The sequence below is a fragment of the Tilletiaria anomala genome (assembly GCF_000711695.1).
Source record: "Tilletiaria anomala UBC 951 chromosome Unknown K437scaffold_26, whole genome shotgun sequence".
Lineage (NCBI taxonomy): Eukaryota > Fungi > Basidiomycota > Exobasidiomycetes > Georgefischeriales > Tilletiariaceae > Tilletiaria > Tilletiaria anomala.
In genome coordinates, this window is record NW_013546996.1 from 107,827 (window position 1) to 123,306 (window position 15,480).

At 54.3% G+C, this 15,480-nt stretch overlaps 8 protein-coding genes across 8 annotated transcripts; 3 read left to right on the top strand and 5 right to left on the bottom strand.

Moving 5' to 3' along the window:
• On the top strand, nt 1–1,700 carry K437DRAFT_245733 (Nep1-domain-containing protein). The gene is made up of 3 exons (XM_013388605.1): nt 1–856; nt 943–1,380; nt 1,475–1,700. Exons 1-3 carry the CDS (start codon nt 107–109, stop codon nt 1,511–1,513), a joined length of 1,227 nt encoding a protein of 408 aa, XP_013244059.1. The 5' UTR covers nt 1–106; the 3' UTR covers nt 1,514–1,700.
• A 101-nt stretch (nt 1,701–1,801) lies between these two features.
• Nucleotides 1,802–4,393, bottom strand: K437DRAFT_293953 (thioredoxin-domain-containing protein). Its single transcript, XM_013388606.1, has 5 exons — nt 4,154–4,393; nt 3,185–4,085; nt 2,796–3,120; nt 2,505–2,723; nt 1,802–2,419 (listed from the first exon to the last, which is right to left on the bottom strand). The coding sequence occupies exons 1-5, from the start codon at nt 4,294–4,296 to the stop codon at nt 2,031–2,033; spliced, it is 1,977 nt and encodes a 658-aa protein (XP_013244060.1). The 5' UTR covers nt 4,297–4,393; the 3' UTR covers nt 1,802–2,030.
• Nucleotides 4,394–4,845: 452 nt separating this feature from the next.
• On the bottom strand, nt 4,846–5,665 carry K437DRAFT_255643 (uncharacterized protein; the record flags this gene model as incomplete). The annotated part of the gene is made up of 3 exons (XM_013388607.1): nt 5,521–5,665; nt 5,050–5,427; nt 4,846–4,968 (listed from the first exon to the last, which is right to left on the bottom strand). The coding sequence occupies exons 1-3, from the start codon at nt 5,559–5,561 to the stop codon at nt 4,848–4,850; spliced, it is 540 nt and encodes a 179-aa protein (XP_013244061.1). The 5' UTR covers nt 5,562–5,665.
• A 165-nt stretch (nt 5,666–5,830) lies between these two features.
• On the top strand, nt 5,831–7,863 carry K437DRAFT_255644 (FMN-linked oxidoreductase). Its single transcript, XM_013388608.1, has 5 exons — nt 5,831–6,484; nt 6,586–6,732; nt 6,860–7,286; nt 7,372–7,466; nt 7,565–7,863. The coding sequence occupies exons 1-5, from the start codon at nt 5,991–5,993 to the stop codon at nt 7,749–7,751; spliced, it is 1,350 nt and encodes a 449-aa protein (XP_013244062.1). The 5' UTR covers nt 5,831–5,990; the 3' UTR covers nt 7,752–7,863.
• Nucleotides 7,864–7,919: 56 nt separating this feature from the next.
• Nucleotides 7,920–9,087, bottom strand: K437DRAFT_255647 (B-cell receptor-associated 31-like protein). Its single transcript, XM_013388609.1, has 5 exons — nt 8,956–9,087; nt 8,781–8,830; nt 8,584–8,681; nt 8,321–8,500; nt 7,920–8,223 (listed from the first exon to the last, which is right to left on the bottom strand). Exons 1-5 carry the CDS (start codon nt 8,972–8,974, stop codon nt 7,995–7,997), a joined length of 576 nt encoding a protein of 191 aa, XP_013244063.1. The 5' UTR covers nt 8,975–9,087; the 3' UTR covers nt 7,920–7,994.
• Nucleotides 9,088–10,038: 951 nt separating this feature from the next.
• On the bottom strand, nt 10,039–11,123 carry K437DRAFT_262316 (uncharacterized protein; the record flags this gene model as incomplete). The annotated part of the gene is made up of 2 exons (XM_013388610.1): nt 10,039–10,422; nt 10,500–11,123. 2 exons carry the CDS (start codon nt 11,121–11,123, stop codon nt 10,039–10,041), a joined length of 1,008 nt encoding a protein of 335 aa, XP_013244064.1.
• Nucleotides 11,124–11,714: 591 nt separating this feature from the next.
• K437DRAFT_88485 (uncharacterized protein) lies at nt 11,715–12,360 on the top strand. The gene has a single exon (XM_013388611.1). The coding sequence runs from the start codon at nt 11,894–11,896 to the stop codon at nt 12,275–12,277; it is 384 nt and encodes a 127-aa protein (XP_013244065.1). The 5' UTR covers nt 11,715–11,893; the 3' UTR covers nt 12,278–12,360.
• A 2,572-nt stretch (nt 12,361–14,932) lies between these two features.
• On the bottom strand, nt 14,933–15,451 carry K437DRAFT_88497 (uncharacterized protein). The gene has a single exon (XM_013388612.1). It carries the CDS (start codon nt 15,365–15,367, stop codon nt 15,089–15,091), a length of 279 nt encoding a protein of 92 aa, XP_013244066.1. The 5' UTR covers nt 15,368–15,451; the 3' UTR covers nt 14,933–15,088.
• Between the last annotated feature and the right edge of the window lie 29 nt (nt 15,452–15,480).

Consider the following 15,480-nt stretch of genomic DNA (forward strand, 5'->3'; position numbering starts at 1 on the left):
AGGGCAATCTCCTCGACGCATCTCCAGCAACGGCAGTTTGCTGCGTTAACCGAGCAGAGCAGCGCTTCAGCTCACTTGCAGCTATACTTTGTGTTTTCCCTACGTCATGTCCTCGAACGAGGAATACAGCTCGGGGGAGGAGGACGCGCAGATGCCAGAGGCGCCGACCACTTCTTACCGCACTATCGCGCCGCTGCCGAACGCAAGCACCAGCAACACTGCATCTCCTTCTCCTGTTGCCGATCAGGACACTTCCATGGCCTCTGTTACGAGCAAAAATGCTACGTCTGCGAATGAATATGCCGAGGCTAGCTCTCCCTCGATGAGTAGGAGCACTTCGTTCACCACTGCGAGTGCTAGCCGTGCCTCCGCCAACGCTTTCACTCCTCGCTCACCGCAGGCACAGGCTGCCGCCCAGGCGCAGCTCGCTTCCCAGCAGCAACAACAAGCTTCATCTTCTCGCTCACGCCACGCCCTCCCCGCCAAGCCGGATGCAGAGACAGTCAGCGGGACACAGAAACGTTCACGCGTGGAGCCCTCGCTCAACCCGGCCTTGCCCAAGGTGCCAAAGACTACAGTCGAGAAGGAAAACACACCTCGGCTGATCGTCGTCCTTGAACAGGCGTGCCTAGAGACATACAAGCTCTCCTCCGGTAGCGCAACGGCCGGGCCGTCCATGAATGGCTGGGGTTCCGGTTCAGGTACCATGGGCGGTGCTGGAGGCAGCGGCGGAGGCAGACGGAAGAACAAAGAGGGCGGAGACAAGTATGCGCTCCTCAACTGCGATGACCATCAACGTGTCCTTGCAAAAATGGGGCGGGACATTGCGGAAGCGCGTCCAGATATTACCCATCAGGTGAGTGAGAATACGGATTACTTCACTTCGTTCCCTGGAACCTAACTCCCTAGCACTTGCGTTTACTACATCGCCCGACTGAGCAGTGTCTGTTAACCCTGCTCGACTCACCCTTGAACAAATCAGGCTTCCTGCAAGTTTACATCCACACGGCTAAAGGTGTCCTGATTGAAGTGAACCCACACGTTCGCATTCCACGAACCTTCAAGCGCTTCTCTGGTCTGATGGTCCAGCTCCTGCACAAGCTCTCCATCCGGTCTGTACAGGGATCGGAAAAGCTGCTAAAAGTCATCCGGAACCCAGTGACTGACCACTTTCCCAGCAACACGCACAAGATCACCCTGTCTCACAACGCACCCGTACAGAGGCTTTCAACGTACCTGCCCACTGTGCCGAAGGACCACTCGATCGCAGTATTCGTTGGCGCTATGGCGCACGGAGCAGACACTTTTGCTGATGGGATAGTCGACGAGAAGATCTCCATCAGTGAATACAGCTTGAGTGCCAGTGTCGCGTGTGGTAAAGTGAGTGCTACCAATTTGCAGCTAGGTTCCTACCGTTCCTACCCTCGCCGAGGTTGTCTCAGAGCCTTGCTAAATTATCTTTGCCTCTCTGCAGTTCTGCTGTGGTCTGGAAGAATTCTGGGGTGTTGTTTGATCCTTAAAATTCGGTCACATAAACAAGATTTTACAGAGAGAAAGACGTAGCACGGCTTCCATCCTCATCCCGTGCCGCACTCAGACTCTCTCTCTCTTCGTAAATGTATTAAATAGTAAGACAGTCACCTGACCGCGTTCTCGTGCGCCTAGGGATGTCGCCCGAAGATAAAAGAACTAAGTGGCGCACTATCTCAATCTTTCCCACGCGGGCACCGAAAGGTGAACACGCTCACTTGGCTCAACTCTGGCATACACAGCGCAATCAGCTCAGTGCAACACGAACGTCGTGCTTCCGCAATGTCTTTGTTTATTTAAGGAGCTCGGTCTGGATAAGTGGAGCGATGCAAGATGGTATGCCATCTCTTCCGCCTTTGGGTCCGCTCTGACGCTTATAAGCCCTGCCGGACCCCGAAGGGCCGTGACAAGGCAGGTGTGCCAGATGTGTACTTTCATTGGGCTTCAAGATGCATACGTGGTAACCCTGGCCATTCGCACTTGAAAAGGTTATAAAGGTATCAGTCCAACTTGCAGTTCGAAGCAGTTGGCAAAAGCGGCTGTCGATCTTTCTGCGTATTCGCCGCCACGCGGCGCAAGAACGAGAAGAAGGCCGCGGCAAAGACCACCAAAAGCGCCAAGCTGAGCCATGGGTGCCTTGAAACGGTCACGACGATCGATGCTACGGCCCCGCCTGCAACCTCAAAGCCCCTGTCAATGTAGGTCTTGCTGCTTTTCGCTCGCACCCGCCCCTGCGACACGGCCTCAATCCCATGGAAGAGCGACGCCTCGTCCAGCCACGGCCTGCCGCGCGCTGCAGCGGGAGAGTCCGACGGCAATTCGTAGTATTGCAGCCGGCTGCCTTCAACGAGCACGACCTGGGGAACATCCACGGGGCGGATCTTGTAGTCTGCAAGAGGAGAATGAAAAGCCCATCTTAATCACCGTCCAGCCTCAGGGTATCGTAGAGACAAGGTGCAAACGCTGATGCTCACAGGTCTTGATCGCAGTCGCCCATCGGTCGGCATCGATCCATGCAAAAAGTATCTTCTCTTTGACCTTTGGATGTGAGGAGCTGCGCCATTTCCGAGCGAGTTTTTCGAATAGTTTCAACTCAAGCGCCCGCTCCTCTGAACCGGACCCCGTGCCGACAACATTGCCACCATGGTGCACGTCTGAGAGTGCCGCAAGCACGACGAGTGCTTTTGCGTCATCTATGCACCAGCATAACGGAGGACGGGGCAGTCAGTTATGGACTTGTTCAAGAGGCCACGAGGAGGACGTACTGTAAATGACATCAGCAAACGTAGTTCCAATGAGCTCGGAGACAGTTGGGAATCGCTCAGCGTTCAGCCAAGCTGCGACCTGCTGGACCGCCTTCTCGTCGCTTAGCGTGCTACTGATAGAAGATGGGTAAAACCTGCTGACGGGAACTTCATGGTTATGATCCTTGAATACGAGCAGACCCGATTGGGCGCCGGCACTGGCTGGACTCGAGCTCTTGCTGACGTGCAAGTAGGAGGCGTAGCGTTGGATAAGCGTTGCATCAGACGTGCGGAAAGCGTATGTCTGTTTGCTCATCAGGAAGGACGATGCTTCCTCGACGATGTCCTGCACAGGCAGCAGATTGTGAGCTTGCGAGCTTTTACCTGGTACACAGCTGCGCTGAACTTACCTGCTCTCTTTGCGGCGTCTCAGGCGAGAAGAGGTACAGAAAGTACACATCATGGTCCTTTGCAATGCGTTCAATGTCATCATGACCGATTTCCTTCAGCCCGCTATTGCTGCCCGCCTTGATTGCCCACTCGAGCATCGCCTCATGACTGCGACCTCCGCGGTACTCTGTGGCGCGCCCATTGTTGAACATCCTGAGCGTCGGGAAGCTCTGCACGCCATACTTGACGCAAGTCTCCCTGTGCGCTACGCAGTCCACCTCGATGACATTAACCTTGCCTTTCAGAGTCTCAGAGAGTTTCTGGTATGCCGGAGCCATGGCTTTGCAGTGCGGGCACCATGGCGCGAAGAATTTGACAAAGGATGGGCCTTGCCTGCTCTCTTTTGAGAGGAAACGTTCCAGAGCAGCATCGTCAGGAATGGGCGGGCTGCCAAACTTGGTCAAGGTGCCGGCTTGATTCGGGCTTACCGGGCCAATTGGCGCAGTAGGTGCTGGTGGAGGTGGAGCGGCGGGTGAGGCTCCTGCTGCGTCTCCAGCAGCAGGCGACTTAGCAGAAGTGGCAGGTTTCGACGATGGTAATGGATGAGGTTCATCAGAGACGCCCTTTAATTTTCGGAACGCTGCAGCTTCGCGGTCAACGTAGCTGACAAGGTCGAGATATTCGCGTTTGCCTTGATATTGCGTTTTGCTCTTGCTGCCCTCGACATATGTAAAGAGTCTGGGCGTTTCCGTAATTCCTTCCCCAACACAGAGGTCTGTAGAAATGCTGCAGTCCACTTGAGCGAAGTTAAATGGCGCATTTGGGTAATCGGTGCTCAGCGATGCCTTGTACTTCACGAGCTGCTCCCAAGTAGGCAAGAAATCGGAGCTTTTGGTCTTCGACGAGAAAAACTCGATCAGCCTAAGGGGAGTTGGGATGTGAGAAGGTTAGGCTTGGAGCGAGTAGGAAGGGCATTGCGCGCAACTAACCAGGCTCCTTTCGACACTGAACTTTGCCAATCGGCATCGCTAAGCTTCAATAGTCCTTCTCTAGTGACCAAACTTGTGGAACAAGATCCGCCGGTGGCCAGCACGAGCTGAAGCCCTGCAGCTAGTAACAGCGATCTCCTCATCGTTGTAATGATTCGTCGCGGCCGTGTTGGACGAACTCAGGCTGCTGTTCTCTTTCATCGGCTGCCTAAGCGTCCATCGACATCCGATCCTTTCAATCGGAAATGCTGAAGTATGTATTCACGAATTTCATTGCTACCTTCAACATTCAATAACAGAATGTGGCTCCGCCTCGCCTTCTTTCTTTTTAGGGTAAATATATAATAAAGAAGATACCAAAAATTGAAAATGATTCATTCGAACGTCCACGATCACCTCGTTTCCGGACTCCAGTCCCCAAACAGGGGACGCTGCCGAACGATTGTTGCAGTACACCCCAATGTCGGGCCTTCGATGAGAGGAGGTGCGGAAGCTTTCGTCAAGCCTCTCTTCCTGTTTCCTATCTTTATCTGCAGCATGCTTTGCTACACCCTCAGTTCAGGATTAATGTTAAAACGTTGTAGAGACGATTGAACGACGGAGCATTTAAGCAATCAGCACGGTCAATCAGGTGACAGGTCCTATTGGGCATGCGGGGCGCAGACCATCGAAATCCCGGACACAGCAATATGGCTCATGTTCGACTACCATACAGCTCAACACCGTAGAGAGTGATTCTTCCAAAGCCGTCTGCACTACCGTTCAACAACAACCTCAATATTCGCGCCGAGCTATTGTGCTTCGATGGCGGTATTCTGGAGTGATGCGACACAGTAAATTCTCTCAGTACCACTTCAACATCCTATGGCCCATGCAGAGGGAAGGAACATGCTCACAAGAACTCCTGCCTTGCATTTGAGTCCTCCGGCCAGAATTCTGCCAGCTGGTGCCAGCTGCTACGCTCTTCCTCACCCACCCCTACGGGGGCCTGAGCCTTGGCCAACAGCAGGACCCCTAGTGCACTATACCCTCCCTGGAAAGTGAGAACTAGACTCTCCAGCTTCTGTAGTTGCACAGCAGCAGTTTCATCTTCTTCAGCGTCCGAAAGCCCTTCGTTGTCGTCAGTGTCAACGTCGGACCGTAAAGTGAAAGTGAGCGAGTGCCGTGCAGATGATGGGTCCGCTTCGGAAGAAGGAGAGCCAGCGGATGTCCAGCTCGTCTCAGGTGAGCCATCGACAAGGGCATATGCCTCTCTGGAGAGCCCAGACGATGCCCTGTAAGACGGGTCAGAAAGGGCAGTGTACATTAAGTCGATCAATCACGATTGCTCTCAATGGCTCGTGATCATTTGTGCACATATAGCTCACTTGACCAATGTGCCCTTCCCGAACAGATTGACCGCCGGCATTTTCTAATCGCTTCTGTTCTCGTTCAGAGGGCGAGAAGACCAGCTAAAACTGCTGTTTCCGTTTCGCACGTTCCATGGAACGAAGGCATCGCAGCGTGTAGAGGAATAGCAACCTGAAGGACCATTGTACAGAGAACTGGAACCCCCAGAGTCTAAGCCTCAAAAAACTATTCGAACAGAAAAAAAAGAAAGGAGAGCAGGAGCCCACTCCGTTCCAATTTCATGATTGGCTTTGAGTACCGTCTGGATCATAATCTTTAAGACTGGTGCCACCATAAGTGACACGCAGCGCTGAGGCCGACACGTTCGTTTGGGTCGGTCGGGCAGGAGCCTTACCTTGCATTACCTTATTGTACCTCCACAGCGTTACTTCCCTCGGCCGGCTGCTCCAAGAGAATCTGGCAAGCACAGCATCAAGTTTGCGTCAAGATGACGCATGACCCGGAAGACGACCTCCCGCAGTACCTCTGCACATCCATCGCCGTGCCGTTCGACGGCAGTGCGTCTGACGATAGTGGGGTGCCGGCCTACCAGCACGTGCCGGCGCCCGAACTGCTGCTCCGCTACCCTGATGCTATCAACATCTGCGCGCCGATGGTGCGCTACTCGAAGCATGCTTTCCGCGCACTCGTGTCGCAGTACAACGTCCAGATCTCGACTACCCCGATGATTCTCGCGCAAGAATTCAGCCGGAGCGCAATCGCAAGGGACGCCGATTTCAGCACTTCTCCCTATGAACGAGGGTACTTTTCCTTCACGAAGGGGCGAAGCGCAAAATTGGACCGGGGAGTGCACGGCTCGCGACCAGAGCTGGTACGTGGATCGTTGATCTGCCAGATGGCCGCAAATAATGGCGCCCAATTGGCCGATGCTGCTGAATTGGTCGCCCCATTCGTCGACGGCATCGACCTGAATTGCGGTTGGTGAGTGTGATTACCGCTCACGAAACGGGGCTTGTTGCGTTTACCAATTCGCTCAATGTCCACTTCCCCCTTTATTCTTCTCGCCCACGTTTGGCTTGCAGCCCACAGCCATGGGCCTACAGCGAAGGAATTGGGTCCGCACTCTTGAGACAGCCGGACAAGGTCCGTGACATGGTGCGGGCTGTCAAAGGCCGACTGGGCGAAGGTTTTTGCATGAGCGTCAAAATTCGTGTCGACTCGGATTTGAAGTGCGTACCGAGTCTACCTCATCTGGATACAATGTCACGGAGACATTGCCCTTGCTAACCGCTTGCCACTCAACTTTCCGGGTCAACGCCGTCGCTCTGCTATGTCCCATCATCAATGTGATCTCAGGTTGACCGACCAGCTGGTACGCACAGCGCTGCACGCTGGCGCCTCAATCCTTTCGATCCACGGCCGAACACGGCATCAAGCTTCCGAGTCGCATCCTGTGAATCTCGACACGATTCGCTTCGCCGTCGACGCCGCTCGCTCGTGCGGAAACCAAACGGCCTGCGCCTCTGGATCTACCGCTTCGCTCGCATCTGTGGAGGGGTCGCAGAGTGTGGATGGCGCAAAGGCGGGTCAAGCGGCTGGTACAGACGATTCCGAGCCCTCACTGCCGGGCCGCACCGAATGGAACTTCGATGGCGGCGGAGCAGGCGGAGCCGTGCCATGCGTAGCGAATGGGGACGTCTGGAGCTTGCTCGAGGCGCGCGAATGGCGGCGCCGCACCACCGCCGAGGGCATAATGAGCGCGAGAGGGTTGCTCGCCAATCCGGTCAGTCTGAATCGAAGTCAGAAGAGCGCTGCCGCTTGCCAAGCTCGCTGACCTTCTTGTGAAATTCCACTCTGCCCGGATCCAGGCGCTCTTTTCGGGGTATAAGCACACGCCGCATGAAGCGGTGCGCGAGTTCGTAGCGCTTTCGCTGGCGTGGGGCCTGCCATACCCTTTATTCCAGTGAGTCACGCTGTGTGCTTGTAGCAGGAACAGAAGACAAGCTTAGACAGTCTATATTCGCCGAATCTTATCATCTACCTCCCGCGACGAATCAACAGACGCCACATCGCTTACATGCTCGAAGGCCAGGTTCAGAGACAGGAGGCCATCCACTTCAACGCGCTCGGTTCGGCTGCGGCCGTCATTGACTGGTTGACGGAGAATGAGATATTCCCGCCTGACCATGGCCCGCTTACATTCGATTCGACCGTTGCCGCTAAGCGCTTGCGTTCTGCTATAATATAGATGCAAAGGAGGACGAGCCAACAGATGACTTTCCATGCACTGTCTCAGCCAACAGATGGCCTTCCTTGCCGTGTCTCCTGCTGTACTACATGATGCATTTTCACCCTCCTAGCCCCGCACCTTCCTTTTGCCTTTGCGTCTCCACTTCGAAGTATGTTGCGTCACGTACGCTCAGCTGCCACTCCATACATCTGAATTCTGCGACTTCCGCCATCTCTACTTCGACTATCCGCCTACATCCCCTCAATCCTTTCTCTTGTCGCTCACGTTACCCGTCGCCTTGGCCAACTCGTCCGACAAGCGATTGTACTCCTTTTGCTGCTGCGCAGTCTGCTTTTTGAGCGTCTCGATCTCCGTCTTGTACTTTTGCTCGCCTGAAGGCGTCAACGCTGCGCCCCCCTTTTTGAGCGCGACCAGCTCCTCCTGCACGTTGATGAGGTCAAGGATGAGCGAGTAGGTGCGTGAGAGGATCCTACGGGAAATTTGTACGCAGTCCGACGGGGGGCGGGAGTAATGGTCAGCTGCTCGGCTGCTAAATTGGCGCTGTCTAACTCATCGGCCAAACTTACAAGCTCAAGAAGAGTGTGAAACCTGTGAGGTACATGTTCCTCTGAGCGTAGAATTTGCGCGCAGCGTAGTTGACACCGCCCATGAGGGCTTCGGAGATACGGCCCTCGCGCTTCTCCTTGTCTTCCTGGACAGCCTTGAGCATCCGCTGAACTGCGTCGATGAACAGGACCCCAACGAATCTGGGAAAGAGAGGGGGAACGAGTGCGTCAGCTTTCCTATCCTCCATCTTCGCTTTTCATGCCACACCGAAAACAGGACGCACATGAAGGTGATCTTGAGAGCATACTGGATCTGCGCAACGATGGGGTTGGTCGCAAGGAAGTGGAAGAGCTTTCTGCGCCAGGTGAAGGGAAGCGGGATCTGTTCGTCGTCATTAATGCGAGTAGTTGTGAAATGGAGCGCGTCAGCGTTTCTGCTGTCTTGTGTATGGTGCTCGAACAGCGATATGGCAACACGCACGATCAAGACGAAGAACATGGACATCTCCAGGACCAAAAGGCCGAAGACGACTGGCGAGCAAAGGTGGGACGCAGCGCATGTAAGAAAACGGATGCGCTCGGGGAAGCTCTGCAGATGAACGCGGCCAAGTTCCTGTGCATCCTGGGCTCTGCAGATGCAGTGGTGCATGACTCACTGGAGTAGTAGAGCGTCATGGTAGCCAGAGGGACTGCGCTGCGTCGTTAGATACTACGGGGCCACGAGATCGGCTGTCTGCCAATGTGCGAGCGATGATCAAACCCTGATCACTGAATTCCGTCGATGTCGCTTTTGCCGACAAGCTGTCCTACCCCTGGTTCGATGGTGGCCAAAGGTGCACAGTTCGTTGTGGAACGCGTCGAGAACAACATGTGGTCGCATGTGGGCATTCCAAACCGTGTGGAGAACTGGTCACGACGTTGTTGTGCGCAGCGCTGGCCATCTCGTCTCCATGCATATTCTGCGGCCAGATTTAGGTTGACGAGCGAAGAGTGTGGTGCGGATGGCTCGAGCGCTCGACGAAGCAGAAGAGAGCCCTGGTTCCGAGTCGTGCCCCAGGAAAGAGCATCGGATGCTAACCCTACTCTTCATTGCTATTTGATTGCACTAATATCCCCCTATTCAGGCCATCAATGTCTCCTTCACTGTCTTGAATGGGAATTGGTAAGATCTGAGCCGCTGCGCTCAAACGTCGAATCCCGATTCTCGGTAACCATGTGCAAAGACGGACAGTGTTGCATTTCGAAGGAGACACACGTGTATTTCACATGTCTACATTGCTATGCTACATTGTATGTATCTAATTTGCAGGTAGCTTGCACGTTGAACGCGGATTAGCGAGATGTTCAAATGATGCGTGATGGTGCGTGTGGCCGAGCTCGGACTAGCCAGCAAGCAAGCACGGAGACTGTCGGTGGAAGCAATGATAGGGTGGAGGGTCAAGTGACTGCGAATGACGTGTACAAGCAGCCTAAGGGTGAAGTGGTCTGCAAGTGCGGTTGCGATGGCCGTAATTGGTTTGGACCATGTGCATGAGTGGAGCGTCCAGATTTTGTTGCATGAGCCAGGTACATGCGCGATTTCGATGCAGATGCTGCAGCCGCGCGAGTTGCAGGATCCACGATGCAGGGTTGTAGAAGCGAAGGATGCAAGGGATGCAGGGGATGAGTTGGATGTATGTGCTAACTATTCGGGGGTCGTACTTCGAGCTAAGTGCATGGGCACGGACGACACTCTTGGCTTACTGAAAGGCAAGCGCGCTGTCGTGAATTTCCTTCGCGCGCTCGACCGGCGAGACGCACACGAAGCTGTCCGAATCCGGTAAGCTGGTCGCCGTGCTGGACGCCTTGCTGCCGCTCGACCGGCGCGAGGACTTGGACGAAGACGACGCGCAGCTCTCGACCGTGCTGTACGAGTTGTAGCGTGAGAATGAGCACGACGATGCGTTCAAGGGCGAACCGCTCGGCGCGAGATACGGCGACCCGTGATGCGCATGGCAGCTTTGCTGGCTCTGAAGCACGTGCGGTTGCGGGCGAGTCGGTGCAGAAGCAGAAGTACAAGCAGACGCAGAGGTGGGCGTCCGCGAAGGGAATCGCTTGCGCGTGCGGAAGTATAGCTGGCCGTTCTGTTGTCCAGTCGTGAGTGAGACTCCTGGTAAGACCCTCGGTCCATGTGCGGACGACACTTCCACGACACACTTACCACCACGGCGTCGAGCTCCTGGTCGTCGCTATCGTTTGACTTGCGATGATGCTCCTCCTCCCTCTTGTCGACTTGCCCCTCGTCTGTTATGCTGTCGAGCCACGAAGCCGGCTCCTCGCAGGCCCAGCGCCCGGCGCACGCGGCGTCGATGACGCCGATGCTCTGCATTGCAAGCCTGTCATTATCGCGCGAGATGGTCATCGGCTTTGGGGCGGCGGGCATTTGATCAAGAGCTCCCGTCGTCATCATCGACGAGGATGAGGAGGAGCGCGGCCAGCAGCAGACATCGATGGCGTCGTTTTCGCCGTGCCGCCTTGCTGGGTGCTCGTTGCTAGTAGGTGGGAACACGTGTCCTTGCACAATCTCTGGCCTGCCTTCAGTCGGCGCGGCTGACTTTGCCTCTGCTGCCGCCTTTACCTGTGCTTGCGCTTGAGCAGCATGCAAGGTGGACCAGCGCTTTGCATTGACCTCGATGCGCATCCGCAGCTCGTTCTTACGCCGCTCGCGCTCGGTGCGCAGGAAGAGTTCCGAGAACGTCAGATAAGAGCGTTGGTGGCTTGGCGGCTGCCAGCTGATGCTTCCGCCGCTGCTTCCGTTACTGCAAGTCATCGGACCCATCGTCATCTTTGCGCTTCAAGGTGATCGGTGTTAGATGGCTTGCTGGCGACAGCAGAGTGGCCCAAGGCTGCCACGGCCGACGGTGATGCCTGCACTATCGTCGGGTGGGCAGCGGTGCACCGGGACTGAACGGTGAAGCAGCGGGTTGGGGAGAGCGCATTTGATGCAAACTTGATGCGTGAGGACAGAAATGAGCAGCTAGCGGATGGATGATGAAAGCGGGTTACAGCTGGCCATTGATTAAGTGAGTCGAGCGTCCGCGTTTGGTGATGGTCATCACACAGTCTCTGAGAGTCACGGCCTTTCTGTCGGTTTCTATCCGCTCCACCCGCAGGGACTCATCATCGTCCATATTCCGGAGCGCCAAGCATTATTTCGCCTTCGCGTTATCGATGAACAAAAGAGGATCGCTTGGACCTGCAGTTTTTTGTGCCGAGACTTTTCCCCTTGATTTCCATGTGCGGTTCCTTTCCCACGCAATTCTTTTTTTGTATGCCCCTCTACTGATGCCCAAGCACTCAACAAGCTGGCCCTGTAACAAACGTCCCAGCCCAACCAGAACGACCCGTCTGGCCTTGTCGTGCCGGCCGTGCATATGTATGTATAAAAGCGACGATCCGATTAATTTGGCACGTCGTGATTGCATTTACAAAAGAAAACCATTGTAGACATGCTGCGGTGTTGCGAGTCGCGAGGGATGGTAAGCCGATCGGAAGGCGCAGCATCCACCTCCAGACGGGCATCCAAAGTGTGTGTCACTGCCACATGGAGAGTCCATGATCAAGCAATTGCGGCAGCACGGCGAACATTTTAGAAAACGAACAGAGGACCGAAGAGGAGTGACCGAGACATGGGCTGCATCCCATTGCGTCACACGGCAGCAGTGTGCACGCGCCCTGAGCCGTGACGCCACCGCCAAGAAACCAAGATGGGGGTCGCGACACCCAGTCGCCGGCATTACAACTGTGTCCCGGCGGCCCATTCCTCTTCCTTTGCTGGGAGGCGAGTGGCTTTGGTTGCATTCTGGGTTTACGGCACTCACCGCTTTATACGCAGTCCCGCTTCGGCACGGCCGCTGGCGAGCGGCCACTGCAGCAGTGACCCACACATCTTTCCGGCCGCGACTCGTACGCAAGCAGAGGAACGAGGACAGTGGATAGTAGGGTGGCGCAAGGCGAGCTAGGGTCAGTATGACACACTCCGTGGAGCAGTCTACATATTTAAGCAGTGCTCTCCACTACGGAATACAAGGAAGTATATTATCATCGTTTTTTTATTAGGGTTACAGTGTGATTGACGGTCAATTGAATCCCATTCCCGACTAAGGCTTTGCACAGGATGCGGTTACTTTACAAATAGGTTTGCGTGGTGTGGGTCTGATACCACTTTCGTGGAAGCCTTTAGCCCCGTTCCGCTCGAGCGTTTGGTGCTTCTCAGGTCATGTGCCCCCTGCAACCTTGGCACTTGCGGCTTAGCTTGCACTCCTTCACTTTTAACTTCCGTGCCTTCACCTTGGACAATATGCACATCGTCTATTTGGCCCTTGTGCTCTACAACTTCCCTGCCTGCTCTCCTTGTGTCACGCATGCGACATAGACGGCTTAGCACGAATTATCTCGGACAATCTGGCACCGACGCGAGCATATTGACTATTTGTCCTCTTCATTGATCCCAGAGTCGCTCGTCTGCCAAGCTGCAGTTTTTTACAGAGTTCTTATGCTTGACATTAACATTACTTTGGGACATGGCCGCTCAATGACGCCATACCAGAGGCGCGTAGGCGTTACTGATTAACGTTTACAGAGTCATACATTTGGATTCAGGTGCATCCTTGAGCTGAAGCAGGAATTGAGCCTCATCAAACGAATGCCTTTCAACTCAAGGAAGACGATCGTGGTTCACCTTGGTTATATGCTCTCTGAAAGGACCGTTCCTCCATCATAGCAAGAACGAAGATTCCGCAAGGATACCCTTCTCTTTACTTGGGACAGTCACGGCTGCTTCCCAGAGTCTTTGCCGTCTTCCAATAACACGAGTCTGATGTTGGCTACCTTCGGAATCCTCCCTACATACACCAAGCGCAGCTCCAGTTCGATCTGCAGAAGAAGCTGATTTTTGGAAGCAGCAATTCTTCCATCCAATGCATAAATTCCTTCTCTAGAGAGGCCGGACGGACTGACTGCCTGTCAAAGTCTCGTCACGGAAATTGGCACGGCCACAAGCGAGGCCTATGCCGTAATCTTTGCTCAACTGTCTCAGCTTCATCAAACAAGGTGCTTTCATTTCTGGAGAATATTGAATGAGAGGAACACGCCACAGCGTTCACTGGTGAAGCCCCTTCAATCTCTGTTCAGCCAGATCCCAAGCTTTCGCTTGGGAAGAGCGACCTTGTCAACAATAAATGGCTGCACAAAGGCACAGCTGGAAGTATCAAGACGGCTGCAAGCCGAGGACGAAGCAGATCGCGCCATTACAAAGGAAAAGTGGCGCAATGTTTGCTCCCTTTGTGGCCACCAACTCAGTGTTCCTTCCGCACAGTGGTGGAGCATGTGCGGGACCTATATGCGGCAAATAGAGCGACGGAATTCAGGCATCTTACACACAATTCCAACGCCGGCAATGCGAAAGAGAATGTAATGAGAAAGCTAAAGCTCCAGCTTTGGTCAACTCCGGCCCACCGACGAAGAAATACCACCAGGCTCAAAGAAGGCGCTGCATACAATAGGATAATCTGACGATACATGCAGCTGCCAAAGGCACTTTTTCTTACAGCGAACCGCAATCGTGAGGCGTTACACGTCCGATGCGGCTTTGACCCCGGCATCTGACTTGCTCAACTCTGCTCCGCTACGGTGTTATCGCTTCTCCGCTACAGTGCTATCTTCCATCTCCGCCCATACAGCACGCGCACACCATGTAGCTTGTAGTCGCGGTGGAGGGCTTGAGGCACCGGAGATAGCGCAGGGCCACCGAGACGAAGTTCCAGAGCTCAAGGGAACCGTATCCGGAACTAGCTGCAGGCAAATGCAATAGTATACTGCTAGTTGCCTAAACAAGCGCGGTTTAGCGGCAGTATAACGCGGCTTCTACTCTCTTTCCCTTTGCACGTCAATCTGACAGCCTTAACATCAGCCTGTGATAGAAGATTGCTCTTGCTGCCAGGGCGCGGGCAGGTTCGCGCAAGATGGACTGAGGCGGTCAAATGGGCGCAAGCGCTGAAGCTGAGGTGGCAAGCGCTGGAACCAAGGGAATCGAACGAAGTAGTCTGTCGAATCATCATCCCTGATGTTCCACCTGAATATGAAAGCTCATGACATTGCGCGGTCGTGGGGCGTGACATTTTGAAGATGTGGTCACTTTACGTGCGCGAGTTTCGAAGAAATTAAAGCACAACTCACTTCCGAGGACCGGAAGACACGACGAAAGCGACGGCCACAAAAACGTACTATCCATACTCGCAGTGAGATCTTTTGAATCGCATTCCTTTTGCCGTCACGATCACGTTTAGACCCTTCATCGACTCTGTTTGGACTGTAGAAGCAACACTTTTTTGGGGAAAGCTCGTACGTTGCTTTGATGCCACTGCATCTGACTTTCAGTAGGGGCCACGGGACGCGTTTGGGAATCGAATCCAATGATGAATCTTGGCTCATTGCCATATGATGCACCAGGCGCCTCCTTTCACCGTAGTCGAGCAAATACAATTCCGGAACCGGATCGACCGTGCGCCCGGCAAGGCAAAGCGACCATTGTTTGAACGTCGACCTGAACGTGACAGTTGACAATGGCTGTCCCAAGCGAAGAGACAAGCATCCTTGCGGAATCCTTCATTCTTGCTCCGATGCAGGGACGGTGCTTTCAGAGCCACCAAAAGCTCGAGCGGAACGGGGCTAATGTTTTCCACAAAAAGTGCTATCAGACCCGCCCCACGCAAACCTATTGGTGAAACGTAAGTGCCATATTATATGGCTCTATGAAGGCAGTTGGCAAGCCAGACCGTTCGCACAGCCCGTGGAGTCGGATGACGAATGCCCCCCCCCCCACTCCTCTGTCTGGATCGAGACCGAGCACGTAAGCAACCCAAGCAAGTAGATTGCTTGGGTTGGAAGGATAACTACGCGAAACCACCTGTATTGTTGCAACTCGTCCAAAAGGCAAAAGGGCTCTGGACGAGACAAAAGTCTCCACTGCTGACGAAGAGAATGAGCCCAAAATGAAAAAAGGACCGTCTTGCTTGCCTCGACCCTCATGCCATCGCTGCCCGGTTTATGCAATGCAATTTAACGTAACGTAATGTAACGTAATCGTCATTGAAAGAATCGCGACGCATCTGTGGAAGCGCGACGGGAAGAGGCGTGTTGCA